The 18,360-nt window shown below is 30.6% G+C and overlaps 2 protein-coding genes and 1 non-coding gene across 3 annotated transcripts; 2 read left to right on the top strand and 1 right to left on the bottom strand.

The window, feature by feature from the left end:
- The first annotated feature begins 749 nt into the window (after positions 1–749).
- LOC109814665 (transcription elongation factor B polypeptide) lies at positions 750–4,450 on the top strand. Its single transcript, XM_020379148.3, has 8 exons — positions 750–971; positions 1,827–2,016; positions 2,110–2,247; positions 2,594–2,672; positions 3,064–3,132; positions 3,265–3,340; positions 3,791–3,844; positions 4,016–4,450. Exons 2-8 carry the CDS (start codon positions 1,834–1,836, stop codon positions 4,098–4,100), a joined length of 684 nt encoding a protein of 227 aa, XP_020234737.1. The 5' UTR covers positions 750–971; positions 1,827–1,833; the 3' UTR covers positions 4,101–4,450.
- A 2,598-nt stretch (positions 4,451–7,048) lies between these two features.
- Positions 7,049–7,120, top strand: TRNAM-CAU (transfer RNA methionine (anticodon CAU)). Its single transcript has one exon. It is a non-coding gene; the product is annotated as a tRNA-Met (tRNA).
- A 3,039-nt stretch (positions 7,121–10,159) lies between these two features.
- On the bottom strand, positions 10,160–17,772 carry LOC109814674 (citrate synthase, glyoxysomal). The gene is made up of 13 exons (XM_020379158.3): positions 17,373–17,772; positions 15,708–15,888; positions 15,389–15,474; positions 14,610–14,714; positions 13,496–13,558; positions 13,240–13,349; positions 12,814–12,933; positions 12,447–12,522; positions 12,239–12,312; positions 11,686–11,806; positions 11,260–11,357; positions 10,840–10,963; positions 10,160–10,476 (listed from the first exon to the last, which is right to left on the bottom strand). The coding sequence occupies exons 1-13, from the start codon at positions 17,610–17,612 to the stop codon at positions 10,345–10,347; spliced, it is 1,530 nt and encodes a 509-aa protein (XP_020234747.1). The 5' UTR covers positions 17,613–17,772; the 3' UTR covers positions 10,160–10,344.
- Positions 17,773–18,360: the final 588 nt, after the last annotated feature.

The raw sequence follows: 18,360 nt of genomic DNA, 5'->3' as shown, positions 1-18,360 counted from the left end.
AGGTGAATCATTTTAAGTCAACTCTAATATTATTTTAAACATTTTTATTATCTCAGAACTTTATTTAAAATATTAATTTTATTTTATAAAATAATAAGTATGGTTGTTGAAAGTATGTTTATATTAATAAAAATAACTACCAATAATGTTAATATTTTAAATGTTAAACAAAATAAAAAATATTAACTTTAATTATTTTAAGTAAATAATATAATTTATATCAAATAATTATTTTATCCCAAATAAAATATTTAATCAATAAAATAAATTTAATTATTTTATTTAAATAAAATTAAAGAGCTTAGTTATTTAATCAAAATAAGAAATAAAAAAATCTAAGTACTTTATTCAATCTCAAAAATATGAAAATAAAGAATTTTAATTTCTTTATCCAAACAAAAAAATTTAAAAATAAATAAATTTCAATTGAAACAACTAAAATTTCTAAAATTTAAAATTCTTTAAACTTTTAAAATCCTCAATCCAAACACAGCCTAGAAAATCTTCTTGCAAAAAGAAAAATATCCACAATCCAAACACAACCTAAAAAATCTTCTTGCAAAAAGAAAAATATCCAATTACTCTTTCTTATAGTATAGATACTCGTATAAATCAATGGATTAAACAAAATTGAATGAATATTCTTTTTTTTTTAAATTGTTGGTAATTTCAAAGAGAAAAGGGTTAAACAAAATAAAAGCAAGGTAGTTAAAAAAGACGCGCTAACAAGCACATATTTATAGGTGTGCTAACCTAAACCATTTCCCATTGACCCCCACACTCCCTCGCGGCGCATGTTAGCATTTTCGGCCCTGAGAAAGAACAAAGCGCGTGAGACTCACGCGCCGGAGTCTTCATCCTCCTCTTGCAACCATTGTCGACACTCTCTCTTTCTCTCTCTACCTTCGTCTCTTCGATTCCTCCAAGATTCTGTTCCTTCTTTCGGATCCACTTCCGCTTCGATCCAATTTGTAAGCACTTCTGAAATTCTCGATTTCCACGTTCATCTGTGTTTGAATGAATTCAGCTTCTGTTTCCATGATCTGATATATCTGAGTTCGATTTTCAATTTTCTATCTTTTTTTTAATTGGAATTTGAATTTTTTTGATTGTTTGAAATTGTTCTCTTGATGGGTTTTAATTGGGGATTGGGGGTTGGAGGATGTTCTTCTTATTATTTTTTTTATGAATGACCAAAATTTACTGCAAGAATCTTATAGATCGTCTGTTTTTAATTTTATGAATTAATTTATGGAAAAGGTTAATATGATCCAGTTGAATTTTCAGTTGCTGTTTTACTGAATAGATTTTTTCAATTTGATGGTGTTTTCTTCATAGGTATAGCTCAGGTAGTTGGTGTGGCGTCAATTATTATTATTACTACGATGATCATGAGTTTAATTTGTATATACTGTTGATTAATTAGAAATCGTGTAAGGTACTTTTCTAGTTTACTGTGTATGAGGTTTAAAGGGTCTCATCATGCATACTATCCCTATCCCTATCACTAGCCCAACTCTAGTAGTTCAAATCGTGTTAGGTATAACTTTTAAATTATGAAAAGCAACAAATACATGACAACCTGTGATCGGAAGGCATTGTATTCTGATTGATTTTATCATGGTTGTTGTTGTTGTTGATGATGATGTTGTTGCTGTTGTTGAATTTAACTGCTAATTCATGTACCCAAAAATGGGTGGCATTTTAGTAGGAAAAGCTTACTGAGAAACAGAAAAACGGATGTATATATCAGCTGAGTTTCGTTAGTTTTTTTCTGTGTTCTTTTTAATGAATTTTTCTTGTTGGGTTGCTTTCTTCATGATCAGTGTTACAATGATGAGAATAGATCAAAGGCGCCCACCTAAGATGCCAAGCTTGGTTGACCTTTGTGTTCAGAAAGCGATAGATAATGTGAGGTACCTTGGAGATGTTGGTTGTCTTGACTACCATCTGCTTGATCAAATCTTGTCACACTGCACAATGCAGCAGTTGATGCATGTGGAGAAGTCTACCAAAGTAAGATGGGTTTTGGTTGTTTTTGTTAACTGAATGAAGTTGGAACAAGAATAAAATGGTTATATAATTTGATTGATTGGTCTGATTTTTCAGGGAAGAGATCTGAGCCCTGTAACTGATAAGTTGTGGAAGAAGTTCTTTGAAAAGCAGTTTGGCACAAATTGCACTAATGAAGTGATTCGGAGGATGAGAGAAAAGAAAGCATCATTTAAATGGCTGCAGTTGTATGAGGTAACTTATTTATTTGTTTTGCTGTTTTGACTTTCATTTTTTTCTTTTTAAGCTTGGTTATATTTAAATGAAAGAGAAGTGTTGGATATAACTTTTAGTTCTTCCATTTTCCCTATGAAGAACACCAATTTTCAGTTGTGCTAACTAGGTAAAATCCTTTCAGGAAGTTAGAATTAATTAAGCACATGCATAATAAGTGGTTTTAGCTGTTACTGGTTCAGGTGATTTGTACTGAGTGACTCTAATTTAGGGAATGATTCCTCTTATAATTAATACTTTAAAATGTGCATGGTATAAATTTATAAATGTGTGGAAAGATTGGTCTCATTTCTAATTCTATGCACAGGCAAAAGTAAAGGAAATGGCTCAGGCTGAGAATAGAGCAGTTGATCGAATCAGGCAACTGTACAAGAAAGAAGATGCAAGTATGACCCTAGTCCCTATTCTCATTTTCTTGTATTTTTGGTGGGGGTGGGGGAGGGGGGCTTGTCCAAGTGATATTGGCTTTTTTTGTTTTTTTTTTTCCTATTAAAATTACATTGACAACACCAAGGATTGAATCTAAGACCCGATGTATACTACCTCAATCCCTCACCACTAGACTAATCTTAATAATTCTTTTATACTTTATTTAAGATGAAGGTCTATTATTTCTTATTAATATTTTTGTATTTAAAAAATGCAAATATAACTAATAATTACTATTTGATTTGATTAGCCTTACATTTTACAGCATGGAGCTATGTAGGAATTCTTGGATAGTTATATTGCTTGCGACCTGTATATAAATAGTTACCAAGTATTGCTTCTATGCAGAGAAACAGAGTAGGCAAGTAAGGACATGCACCAAGGTTCCACCTTCAAGTAAAAGAAGATTTTGGGGAGGTAACCCTTAATTTCTTCATTTTGGTTTCCTTATAGTTCACTCCAACTACTGCACTTTTGTTAAGTATATTTTGAATTTGATCAAGTTTTAGTTTTTATTCACCATTTCATCCTTTTGAAAACCTGTTGTAGATAATGGACCTGGATACAATGTATCAAATGTGAAGAGCAATATAATGAAGAAGGCAAAGATAGAATTTCTGAAGAGGTAACATTTATTTTATGATTAATTGATGCTTCAAAGGATCTCAAGTTCAATCAATACTTCCATCTAGTTAAGAGAGTTACTAAGCTTTACCTAGGAGGGGATGCTAGCTTTTTATTTGATCATTGAGAAACTACACTTCTTTCCTGTAGTATACACGTGATTGCATTCAGTTATTTATCATCCACAAACTTTCCTACTTCACTGGAATCTTGTTCCTAGGTTGGAAACATTTGCTTAGAATTTCGCAAAATGATACTTACAAATTTTCCTTTGCCACCTAATGATTAAAAGAGTTAACTGAGTAAAATACTGAAAAAATAATCTGTATCTCAATTTATCACAAGTTTACTGGAATTTGGTATGGTGTAATTCTATCTTGTGATTATGCATCTTGAAGCTTGTGTACAACACTGAATATTGACTTCAATTTATTTTATCAATTTTATACAGTAATGAGGTAAAAAATATTGCAGCAATGAAGAATTCTATCCAGAGGAATCATAGGTACATATAACATCATTCCTTTTCTTTTGCTGAAACTATTTCTTGGCATTCACTTTTATCCTTGGTTTCAGTTTATAAGGTTGAACTATATTTTTGACCCTGGTTTTTCTTTTTCCTGCTCTCTCTTTCTTTTCCTATACAATTCTCATGCCGTTTCTCCATGTCCTGCAGTTCATCAAGCACCATGAAGACTGGAAGAATGTCTGGAATTGGTTCAACTTCCAAAGATCCCAAATCTACAAAAAGGATTTTTTAGAGGCAGATTGCAATGCTATGTATCATTATTTGCTTTTAAATTTTATCATTTATCTCCATAATAAGAAGAAAAAAAAATGGATTTTCTATCTCAGCTAAGCAATTTTACTTTTATTTAGATTTATGTTTGCCGCGAAAATAGATAGCTTCAACGTGAAGTATGCATGGTAATTATTGTAATATATTGATTTCCATGTATAAAAATTTCCATGTAAGATGTTTATGTTGTAGCTGCTGCTGGCATGGGGTGTCTGTAAGTTTGTTGTTCATCAATTAGTGAACCAGTGTCAATTTTAATAGGGAGGAGGAAATTGCATGTTTTATTGATTTCTTCAAAATGTTTACTGCTTATCTACTTGTGTTTGTTAACCTTGATTTGTATAACTGTATTCTTTAGATTAGCTATTGAGAAGGAATGGCTCAATGCTTATAATACCATGATAAATTTGTTAACAGTTCCATAATTCATTTTGAAACATAAAATTCATTCCATTTTTTAAATTTTGTTACCCCCCCTCCGGGGGATTAATGATGGAAATACAAATGGATGAAATTCATGGTTGTCAAACTCGCGAGTTAACTAGTAGACTCGTACGAGTTTACGAGTTTAGGGTAGCAAAATTGGTTAACTCGTGAACAGAATAGGTTTTTGATAAACTCGGGTGGACTCGCTTAGAATCGCGAGTCTGAGGGCGAGTTCGCGAGTCAACTTTAGGTTAATTTTTTACCCTCTAAATGTCCAAAATGACGTCGTTTTAGAGAGGGTTTCTAAGCCCCTCTATATTTTCTTCGATCTCTCTCCCTCTGCCGCATACGAAAACAACACTTTGCCTCCGTTGCGTTCTTTGATCTCTCTCCCTCTGCCACATACGAAAACAACACTGTCTGACTTCGTTCTATTCGCCTAGCGCCGTCATTGCAGCTTTCGGCGTCGTCACTGCAATTTCTGACGAGCTGTTCGTCACTTTTTCCTACTCGTTCAACACCGTTCATGTATGGTTTGATTGATAAATTTAGATCTTGTTTTATGTTTTTGACTTGTGGACTTATGTGTTTTGGACTTTCGGTTGTTCATGTATGGTTAAGATTTGTATTATGACATTTTATTGTTGTTATTTGACTTATTTCAGACTTAGAATGTTGAATTAGTGATATATATTGTGTGTGTTCATGTTTTTTAATATCTTTTAATATTAGGTAGACTCTTATGAGTCTACGAGTCGAGTCTACCAGAGCTCCACGAGTTTGTGTAAACTCTCGAGTTTGACAACCTTGGAAAATATCACTTGTAAGATAGTATAAGGAGATGCACTCAATATCAAGGCTGGAAGTTTGTTGCTGCTTTGCTTTTTCATTAGGGTTGTCTGTTGTTGTTATGAAGACATTGATACATAATGAGTGAATGTTTGCATTTTTAAGCAATTATTAGTAATATATTCTCTAAAATAGCACTTTTCTAACTCACTCTTTATTAATTAAAAATTATTAAAATTACAATATTATGAGAAATGTTAATCAAATAAATTGAGACTTACAAAATATTGTGTTTTTTTTTATAAATTTTATTTGTTAAAAGAGTGTGTTATCAATAGAAGAGTGTATTAGTAGCTTTTCTCAAGTATTCAATTAGTTACATATTTATATTTAATGTTTTCACACCATTTCCATCGTTAGATGATAGACAACAACTCCGAACAAGAATTCCATTTTGGAGGTAAAATAAGATCCAATGACCACTTAACAATACACATTATTTTAATTGAACTAAAAAAATAAAAACAACTTGTAGGTGAGAACATTAACATTTTCCTTGTTCGAATAATCAAAGGGTATGATCCATCTCGTGTTCTTCAACTTTAGCAAATGAAACTGTCATTTGAAGTAAGGTTCATGCCAATGTCACCCTGAACCCGTGATGTTACCATTAGCATTAGCATGATTCAATTGAATCATTAACTGTAGTAAAGTTTGTAATTCATGTGGGAATGATTTACAAGGCTCACAGCATAAAGACATAAACATAAGCAATGCAAGTTGTTAGTCAACTATGCCATGCACAAAAGTTTCAAGGCCTTCAAATGAGTCGAGGTTTTTAAGCATGGTTATGAAAAATATTTTATTAGAAGTGATAAAACTCATTTTTGATGATTTTTATACTTAAAAGAGAAAATAATGCACGTTTATTTGTATATTGGTAACTACAATTTTATATATTATATTACTAAAAATATTAATTTTTTATATTTTTATATATATTTACTTAATTTTATTCTCGAGAGCTATATTTTAAATGGATTATTTTCTTCAAAAATTCACCATATTTGTTCTTTTTATTAAGAATTTTATCTCTAATCTTAAGTTATTTTTATGAATATGAAATTACATTCTATTTCCAATTTATTTAATTTTTTAGCATAAAGTATTGTAACCAAATTTTTTTACCATAAAGTATCTGTTAAATACTAAATTAATTAACGACATTTTATTAAAAGATAAACATCATAAAAAATAATTAAATTATAAACAAGTTAACGAATCATGCTTAGACATCCTTATTTCTACTGATTAAAAAGTTATTATATACTGATAAATAAATTTTTTAAAAAACTTATTTCAAGGGTCAAAGCTTGAATTTCAAGTTTTTTTCCGTGTTAATCATTTGAACCCTTATAGAATGTTTATTTACAACTCTAATGATGCATTAGATGAAAGAAAGATTAATATAATGATTTTGTTTTTCATTTTTGTTTATTTTCTCTTTCTTTCAAAATTTATTTTCTTATCTCACTAGTAAACACTGAGGGTTGTCGTTGTCATCTTAGACAAGAGGTAGGATAATATTTCCCTTTTGAAAATCTCCCCCAAAATTAATGCAAAAACAATGTACTCATTAACATCAAATAAATGAAACACAGAATAAGTAATATAATTGTGAACATCATCTCAACAATCAGAGTGGCGCAGCGGAAGCGTGGTGGGCCCATAACCCACAGGTCCCAGGATCGAAACCTGGCTCTGATACAGAGTAGCTTCCATGTGTGTCTCTTTTTTCAATCGTTTCGTTACATTTTATTTTATATATTAAAATAATACAAGTGAACGCGATTTTGGTGAAACATTACGTAACCTAAGTCATTAAGATGCATTTGTTAATATGTATGTAAACAAAAACAGTAACATAAGTTTTTTTTTTTTTTTTTGCTTCAAAAATTAAAGCAAAGGTTGTTTATAAAAAAAAATTTTAAAATTAGTAAAACTCTTTTTAAATATTTTGTCCTGCACAATAGAAGCAATGGTACCAAAGCTACGGTGTAAAACAAAACTATTGAAGTAAAAATAATTTCATACTATAAAAGGGTAACATTTTTCATAGATATATATATATATATATATATATATATATATATATAGAGAGAGAGAGAGAGTTAATCACCTATACACTGTCAGTGTAAAGTTTTTTTACACTGACAACCAATTATATCTTTTAATTGTACCATTATATATTAAATGCAAACCTTTATCTTGTGTGAAAGTCTTGTTAGATGATTTTTCTTTTGACGAAAGAGTTTTTAATTTTGTTAACTTTTTATTTAATTTAGTTTTTATTTATCATAATTATTTATAAATTAAATTTTAATATTTTTAAAATAAATTATCAATAAATATAAATAATATTATACTATAATATAAATTATTTATCAAAAATCTAAAATATAATTTATATATTTAAAATTTCTATTTATGTAAATTTAAAATATTATTTATATATTCAAACATATTATTTATTTGTATATAATTTAATATAAATTTTAGTACATATAATAAATATTTAACTTATGCAATATTAGTCATATATAAAATTAATTTGGGGTACAATATGAAACAATTTTTATTTTTTTTACTTTTAAGTTTGCATCAGCAATGTAAAACGCAATATCACACAACACAAAATTTCGAAGTTTGATTATCCTCATAAATGTTAAGTTTCGTTATTTATTTATTTTTTCAAATTTTGGAACAATTTAGAATAGATAATTTATCTTCATAACTCATAACTACTACCACATGACCTTTACTTGATAGTTGATGGCTAGAATTTGAATCCAATCATCATTCCATCAGCTTGCTTAATTTACAGTGACATACTCCTAAAGGAAATCCCCTGCCTTATTTGATTATACCAAAGTAAATTTAGCTAATCAAAAGCCATAGTAGAAAAATAATAATAAATCTTTTTCTATTAAGTTTACTACATTAATATTCTACTATAAATTATATTAACCAAATATTGTCCTCTAAATCATTTATACTAATTTAATTAGTTTAAAGTTTTTAGTTTTTATAGTCTCTCCTAAGGATGGCAATGGAGCCCATAGGAGCGGGTAGTAGTAAATCTGTCCCCGTCTTGCTAGATAAAAATTGACTCCATATTCACCCTATATTTACGTGTGTATCCATTAAGCGGGTATCTATGAATTTCTTAAATACTCACAGATATCTATGAATATTTATAAATTTTTTAAGAAATTAAAAAAATATATTATAAATAATTTTAAGTTTATATTTAATGGTATTGAAATATTAAAAATAAAAATTCAGTGTTAATTTTAAACTTGTATTTAATGTTAATTTTGTTGAAATAAATAAAAATGCAAGATAATCAATAACTTAAAATACATCAATCTCACAAGTAAGTTAAAGTCTTGTCACAAAGCTACAATAATTCAATCTCATAATTCCAAACGAAAATAAATAACTTAAAATACATAAATCTTATTAGTCCAATTAAAGCTAGAAAATTAATCAAATTACATCCAACATAATTCTATAACATGCTTAACACATGTTGATAACTTCATCAACCTCACATTAGAGTTATGTGGTACAAGAATAATTAGGATATTTAAGAATTATTATTAAACGGATACCCGTGGGTATGAATATCATCATACTCGCCTTTGGCCCATTTATAAACGGGTAAAAAATTATTCATCCCCATTATCTACGGGTACCCAATTAGCTTATTCATTTATTATCCATAGCGAATTTTACCCACAGATACTCGCAAGTACGAATATTTTTGCCATCCCTCTCTCCCCACCTCTAGCAATAGAATTACCCTCCATCTGATCCACATTCCTTATTGAGACTGAAATTTCAGAATTATACAATTTATCACATTGCGAACTCGAGGTGTTTCTTTTTTCCCGTATAGGAAAGTAATAAGAAAAAGGGTAAAATGTTTGTGATTCTTCACAATATTTTGAAATGTTAGTTTTACTATCATAAAAAATAAATAAAAAATTATCCACTTTTAGTGCCAATATTTACCAAAAACTAGTTGTAGTCCGACATTAGTGTCTAACAACACATTCTCTTGTTACAAGGATAACAACGAATATAAATTTTAGAGACTACAACCAATATTTAAAAATATTTTGTGACCAAAATTATATTTTATCTTAAGAGAAAAAAAAAAAAAAAAAAACTGGAACCAAAGTCTCATTGATTTAATGATTTTATTTATCTATTCAACTAGTGTAATGTACATGATAATTATTTATTTTATATAATTAAATTATAATAAATAAATAAATATTATTATGTATATTATATTATAATTAAAATTTATAATAAATAAATAATTTTAAACATATAAATTACATTTTAAATTTATGATTAATTTATATTGTGACACAATTATTTTAACTATTGATAATTCTTTTTTTTATATATAAATAAATTAATATGAAAATGATATATTTAAAGAGATAAGAGATAAAAAAAAACATTAAAATAAATATAAAATGATATATTTTCAAATAGAAAAGTGATAAAAAAAAACCGAAGATAAAACATTTTTCTTTTTGATATTCAATTAGTATTATTTTTGTTAGATAAGAAGGTGTAACTCCTTATTAGGTCGACCCAGTAAAGAAATAATCAGTTACTATTTGTTGAGTAATTGATTGTTTATCTGAAATAAAACTAATATCCGACGGTTGTACAATAAGAGAGCAAAGTTCACCTCATATTTAAATGAAAATGAACGTAAGAGCATGAAAAAAGTGGAGCATTTATAAAGTAGATAATTATTCTAATCTATAAATATAGATTGATATCATAATTTTATACATTAACAAACGATTATTCTTTCATATACCAGAAAAAACAAATTTCTCTGGAGTTTGGACTTTATTGATCACTTGGCAGTTTCACTAGTAAATCCAAAACAAGCCTAAAGACTATGCCCCAGATCCAGCAAGTCGCCTCTTTGAGGCATTTGATACAGCCAATTGACCTAGTTTGTCAGTGTTACTTGATACGGTCCTTTCCCTGATTGGTGTGTAATGCCTCAACCACTCCCCAACATAAACCTGGAACATGAAATAGGTATAGGTCATGGCTAAAACCAGTCATAATCAGAGTATATCTCAAAGAACAAAAACCTGTAAAAATAGTTGCCCTAGGCCAGTTCAAAATGTTGATTCATATTAACCAAGGATGATTATGTCAATGAGGAGTGTTAACATCACACTTCTAACACACTCCTCATAACATACTCTCTTATTAGTTAAAATTCATTGAAAACTACAAGCTTAGGGAAGTCATTAAATAGGATATGGAACCCAACAAATTTTGTGAATTCCAATAAATTTTAACCAATCAGAAGTAGTATGTCGGAGAGTTTGTTCCTATGCAATATTATATTAGTAATGAATTTAAAGAAAGGAAATAACCTGTTGAGGTCTCATAATCTTTGTATCAGGATCATCCAAGGACTCTCGCCAATGTGCCAAGTACCCAGCCATTCGAGGGATGGCAAATAAGACAGTGAAATACTCAGGTGGAAACCCCATGGCCCTGATTGCATAAAACTATCAGCTTAATACTAGGGATAGGAATGTTAGTGAAACTCTTTCAAACACTATTAGTGACAGAAACTTATTGAAAATCACAAATTTTATGTCTTGTATATCTCATTTAATGAGCATCTCTTCTGATTTAGTAATAAGACTTGTCAAAATTTGTGATTTTTATCTGATAATAAAGAGTATTAGTAAATGAGTGTTAGAGATAGTGTCACTAACATTTATAATCTAGGTGGAGTAACATGTTATCCTCCCTGGTTACAGAAACTGAATGTAATATTAGGTTACCTATAAATCAATCCAGAGTAGAAATCAACATTTGGATATAGCTTCCTCTTGATGAAATACTCATCAGACAGTGCAACCTTCTCTAAGGCTACTGCAACCTGAACAACCAAATAATTTCAGATGAAACTTCCAAGTTCAAACTAGATATGTTGAACTGAGTTGACGTTGCATTAAGCATAAGAATTTTTCCTTTAACAAGTTCAAAGAACTTGACTGAATATAGTTGAACTAAATCCAAATACTTATACATATATTCATTATATGTAAAAACCGCACCAAAATATTCTGTAACAAAATTTTTTTAAAAAAAGTCTCAAAATAATACATATAGAAAATTTTTCAAATATAGTATCTTGATATTGTATTCTTAGGCCTCGTGAACAGCATATCCTAAGCAGTACAAAAGAGGGAGTACAAATTGGATACCTCTATAAGAGGATCCCGGCCAACAATGGAAAATACTTCCTCTGTCAACTTTCTCAAGACCTTTGCTCTGGGATCATAATTTTTGTACACACGATGTCCAAAACCACTGAGCTTTCGTTTCCTGGAGAAAAAGCATCAGACAATTATATCAAATAAAATTATCATTTTCCTTGCTTGCTGTGGATAAATTATTAGGCAGTCTTAAACCACATAATCCCTACTAATATAAAAGTCTGTTCAGATACAAGGTAGAAGCACTTTTAAGAACTTTTCTACTGGAAATAAAAAGTATTTTTTAGTTGAGAAACTCTCAAGGTGTCTCCAAATAGGTTCTATATATGACATGTAATCAAGTATAATTAATTTTCTTATAAGTTGAAAAAACTTAAATGACACTTGGTAGTCCTAAATTACCAAATAATTTCTTGCTTTGAAGAGACCCAAAAAATAGGAGGCACAAAAGAGCAAGTCATCACACCATCACCAATTTTGACATGTATGGAATAATGGAAAACACAAACCTAGAAGAAAAACAAGAAAAAGTAATAGCCACCTGGCTTTAACACCCTCAATGAATGCTGGAATGTTCTCAACAGTTCCAATTTCACTCAGCATTTTGAGAACAGCCTGCATAATCAAAGGTTACATTAGCATTGTCCCACAAGTATAAACAATGGTTAAATTTTTGCTTTGTTTCCTTTCCATATTTAAATAACCAATAGAAAAATAATCATGAGAGCATACTAAGTCATTTACATTACCTCATTGGCTCCACCATGAAGAGGTCCATATAGAGCTCCAACAGCACCAGCAATAGCAGTATATACATCAACACCACTGCAAATAAGGTTACATAATATAAGACAGGTTGCTTCATTTTGCTTTGAAAATTGCTACTTAGAACTTGTTTGGATACAAGCTAGAAGTACGTTTGAAAGTTTCTCTACTAAAAAATGCAAACTCTACTGGAAAATACTTCGTATTTTCAGTAGAAAAACTCTTAACAGTACTTCTAAGCTTACATCCAGACAGACTCTTAGACCAAAATGTGTTTGTTTAAAAGCAGTGGAAGCAGACTCAGTAAGTTTGATTAGCAGGACTCTCTTGCTTATGTAGTAAGATGTCTACCTCGATGAGAGGTGACGTACGGTGGATGTAGAGCAATTCATTTCATGTTCTGCATGCAGGATGAAGATAATGTCCAGTGCTCGAGTTAGCCGAGGATTAGGTTTATATGATCTATTGCCACTGAAAACATGAATAGTGGAAATTTTATTTGAGTAAAACATATATTCTCACACAATAACAAAAATAAGCTAGCATGTTGTTAACATTCTACCATCAAAGATGAAATCAAAATTCGCACCATGAAAAAAAATACTATTTTTTCTGGTGAGTAAATCATACTACATTTGAAAAGATTCATATATTTTTTTTAATCTGAGGAAAAGAATAAAGAAAACCATCATTAAGCTCAGAAGAAAAGATAACTTCAAACACAAAAAAGTTCAGGTTATTCCAAATATCAATCAGACTTGATACAGTAAGACATACAAAGAGTCTAGCATGTAAAGGAAGTTCTCTGTGTAAGAAAGTTTGTTGGATGGAAGCACAGGTGGCCTTCCTGCCAATCTAAGATTAATCGCAGCAGCAATTGTTGTTATCTGCAGTCAAAGTAGAAAATGATGATGAAAAAAACAGTTAGACAGATTGCAAATAAGCAAGTAATTGCTTGAATACTGCAAAAAAATTCAGAAGATAACCAATAAGCAAGCAATATGCATTCAGAATAATTGATATATAAGCAAACCTTTCCAATAATCCGAGCTATTTGCTTGTCTCTCACTTGCTTTGAGTTGTATATATCAACACCCTACATTAAAATATAAAAAGTATTGAAAGAAATAATCAAAGCTGAATCATATACGAGAAGGCAATAACATGTTGAATCCTAATAAATAATAGGGTACTACTCTGCAGTCACATGTATATTGAACTAAGACAAAGGAAAATGTAATATCCCATGAGAATCACTTATCAAAGTAATGAAAAGCATAAAATCTAAAATAGAGGAAGGCAGGTAGTATCAACAAACGGTAAGTCTGGGTCTACCAATTTTTTCAATATAACAACTAAGAATTATTTGATGGTGACAGCAGTAATTGATTGAAAAAGAAATCCTCATTATTTTCAAAAATGAACAATTTAACAGAATCTAGTAAATACTTTAGAAATTAACTGGAAAATAATCATCTATTTTTCCTTTTTTCAATTAAGTATATCAAAGCTGAGATAAAACATGGTTCAAACTTTAAAAAATAACATGCAGTTATTTATATTACTTGTCTCATTATACACTTAAATATTGCAATCATCTTAAGCAATAGCCACCAACTCGCACCTTCAAATAACTTGCAGCAAAATAACATTAATTCCTATATTGTTACAAGATTTCTGAGTTCTAACTTCTAATTTGAAACTAAAATTTCACAGATTCATTTTTGTAGACATCTAAATCTTTAGGGATTCCCATAATATTAAGAGTCTGTTAGAATATGTAGAGGGATGTCTCATAATATCATAGTTACATATTTAGAATAGTTTATTAAAACAAGAGAATATTATTCAGAATCACTCTTCTCTCTGTTCCTCCCTACCTTCCTAAATCCCTTTAATCTCAACAGAATCAAAGTTCATTGATGTATGTAACACAAAAAGTCAAATGAAACAAGAGCTAAAAGAATTGCAAAAAATAGAAATTTGAGAAAAATAAGAGAAGTTCTACAAAATAAAGTTAAGAACATATTTCCATCACAAAAGTAATGTTTGCAAAGTTCCATGTAATATTATCATCGTATATGCATCCTTGCTGAGCAGATCAAAAGTTCAGTAACTTGAACTTGACCACAGTTTGTGTTACTTACTCTGAGAGCCGGATTTGCATCGGGATGAAAAACAGACAAAGCGCTCATGGCATTAACAAGCATACCCATAGGATGTGCATCATGAGGCATTGATTGTATGATATCCTACAAAACAAATGTATACCACTAATGTTAGATTAATACACTTGTACTTCTCGGAAAAAAAAATTAACAACCAGATTACTCTCCTCTAAATGATCATGACAAAAGAACTCTGTAGAGTGATTGCTCAAGAAACTCAGGCTTATAAATTAGAACATAAACCAGCTGGTAAAAGAGGCATATACACAACATAAAAATGAACAACAATAATACCAATACATGAGCCACCCCTAACATTTATTGGCCAACCATTAAGCGAGATAACAAAGTGCATTTTCACCTTAAAAACATCGCTAACTCACCTCTTCAAGAGTCAAGACAATAGAGGTATACAATAACCAAGTAAGAGTTCATGTTGTTTGAACTATTTTATGAGTATGAGTATGTGAATGTACTTGCTGCTTAATTGGTATACTCTGATTGATTACTTTAGCTTTTAAGCACTAGTCCTTTATAAATTCTAACCAATAAATAAATAAATAAAAATAAAAAAGCGCTACCACATTTTTCTAACAATATAAAATACAATTGGTATATTAAATTTGAAGCAATAATACAACAGATGTAATTTGCTTTCTAATCTAAAAATGGTCACTGACTGAAACCAGAAGGTTATCAGATAGGAATCTGGGTCCTTAAATCCATATTAAGTCATTTTATAGAAATAAAAAGCTCACCAAAACTCCTTGTGGTACAGCTGAATGCTGAGATATGGTGAACTCCCATTCCGCTAACTGACTTTCAGAAGGCAAATTTCCATACACTAAAGAGACAGAGAAAGGCAGAGTTAATAAACACTGAAGGCATGTATGTTATGCATAAAATGAAGCCTGTAATTAACAGGATCCATAAATAAGGACCTTAAACCTGCCTAAAGTGTATGCATCATTGCGGTATCTCGGCTAATCTTCAGTAAAAAGAAAAGGCATACACTTATCATAAACAAGGGCCACAAAAGTTCCATGCACATGCTAGAAAATTTCTAAAAATACTCACGTATGAGATATGCCACTTCCATAAAGGTGCTTTTCTCCGCCAATTCCTCAATCGGGTATCCTCTATATCTAAGGATTCCCTCATCACCATCAATGTAAGAAATCCTTGATATGACAGGAGCAGTGTTTAAATAGCCAGGATCATAAAGTTTGAGTCCCTTGTCATTCTTTCCAGTTGATATCTACAAATCAAAAAATAGAAAAAACCCATAATCAAATACTAAAAACAACATTTAAATACACAATCATCATTTTAATTAATTACAAACCACCCCACCTACGAAATTGTATGGGCCAGTCAATTTGGTCTTTAACATTAATGAAATACTAGGATTATAGTACACTGACCTGCGTGCAAGAAGAAACAAACCAAGGAGCAAGCAATCACTTCCACGTGAACAGAACATGAAGTTCTGATCAAATATCCAAGTTCACTCACAAAAAACTAAAAACCTAATCCAAAATTCAGAAGGGAACCCCAAAAGCAGGACACAAGCTGAAATATGATCAAAGCTTATGTTCAAAGGTTCAGGTTCAGTCAATGCAGAAGTGAATGCTAACCCCTTGTTCACATGTTAGATCGCCATAATCCCCACTCTCTACCACATACTGAAAGTTTTTATTTTATTTCTTAGACCTTGAATATATATGCCTTTAGAATTGGAAATTTTGAAGAAACGTATTTTTTCTTTTTCTTTAACTGTTGCTGTAGAGAGGAGCGTGGTGTGAATTGTGGAGACAAAGGTTAAAAGTGGTTTTTAAATTGTGAAGACAGAGAGGAGGAGTCAGTTTCGTCAAAATTGTTCATTTGATTTGCGGTCAATTTGGTCCCTCGACATTGCAGGCGTGTGTCAACTTAGTTGGATGTCACAAAAGGCAGTTGATGTGCCAATTCATTCCTAATGAAATTGAAACTAACCATAGATTGAGCGAAAGGTGCTTTCAATTGGCTAGAATTCGTTACTTGATTGAAACTAATTCTCCTAATGGAATCATTGAATATTTGATGATACATTTTGTACCAAGCTAAAAAACTGATCCTTGTTTACCAACCACACATTGTCTAACCAGATCAAACTCTCTCTCAACATATTCCACAAAAATCTGATACGTGCGGATTCTTCCTCCAATTAACAAATCTTAACGTTATTGCCACATATGAAATTGAGCACAATTTTGCAAAGAAATAGACCACTTGTTTCTCAAGAAGAGATTGGAAACATGCTCAATATCATTTATTAAAAAGTTGACCCACCCTTTCTAACAACCTTTAATGACAACAGCTAACAAAGAGATTAAATTGACTGTCGATCTACAACTTCAGTTATCATTTTGCCATTTCATTAATGCTAGGAACCAAGTTGGTGACTCACTCACTCCAAACAATTCAACCAAGCACAAAGGAGCAAAATTGAGCACAACCCACTTCACCAAATTCGAACCCCTTTCAAGGGTCAAGTTCACAAACGAAAATCCATCGACAAAACACAACTTTCTCGTAACAAAATAACCACACCACAAACGCTAATTCCAAAAAAAAAAAAAAAAAAAAAAAAAAAGGAACCAACACCAACAACTCCAAACGATTGAACGAACACGAAAGGATCAAAATTGACGAAGACCCACTTCACGAAATCGGAAAAGGAGAAGGAATCAGAAGAAGTACCTTCTTGAAGTCAGAGGCTCTAACAGTGCCTTCTGGGGAGACTTGGATCCGGTACCTCTCGCCGGTCCTGTCATCGACGACGGAGAGGGTGCCCTTCAGGTTCGGCGGAGGCGAGGCTCCGGCGGCGGCGGAGAGGCGGAGAGGGTGGAGGATCGCGGCGGAGGTGGCGTCGGAGGGAAGTAAGTGCGCTGCGAGAGTGGCCAAACGGTTGCGTGCAGTGTGTTCGGAAGTTGTTGACATGGTTATGGTGTGTGTGTGTGTGTTGATGCTTCTTCGTAGGATGTGGAATTTGAATGATTAAAGTGAAGGGATCCAAAGGATTGGATATGCGAATGAATTTGGAGATCACAGTTGAATCGGAAGTTTGAAGAAGATTGTTCAGACTTTCACAATTTCACATCATGCACGTGTTTCATATTTCTAATTTTCTTTTTCTACATTTTAGGACTTTGTTTATTTTTAGTTGTTAATTATTAAGCTATAATTTATATTAATAATCTATAATTTACAACATTGCTAAAGAAAATGTCTTGTTTTTTATATCCACTTTTTTTTTAAGATTCCTTTACTCTTAAAAGATATATAAAATTATCTTATTGTTTTTTACAAATTATATATAAATTTATAACCATGTTTTCAAGCAATATTTTTTTAAAAGTAAGTAGATGGTGGGTTTTATTGATTTTTATTTTTTTAATAATTGCAATAATCACATTTGAAAAAATATCATTATTGTTCATTTTATTTATTTTTCTCTTATTATTTTTTTATTTGAATAAAATTTATACGAACATAAAGTGTTCCAATCTTATTAATATTTAATAAAGTAAGAATGGTGCTAAAAACATTTTCTTTATAGTATTTATAACAACTTTTATATGTATGTATTAAATTTTATCGATAATTATACTTTTTAAAGAAATTTGATGGATGAGAAGTGTAATTTGTTAATAGGATGTTATTGAAATATATATCTATTATCTATTAT

Source organism: Cajanus cajan, chromosome 2 (assembly GCF_000230855.2).
Source record: "Cajanus cajan strain Asha chromosome 2, NIPB_CcT2T_4, whole genome shotgun sequence".
NCBI lineage: Eukaryota > Viridiplantae > Streptophyta > Magnoliopsida > Fabales > Fabaceae > Cajanus > Cajanus cajan.
The sequence above is the reverse complement of the archived record's forward strand: the minus strand, read 5'-3'. Positions and strand labels throughout refer to the sequence as shown.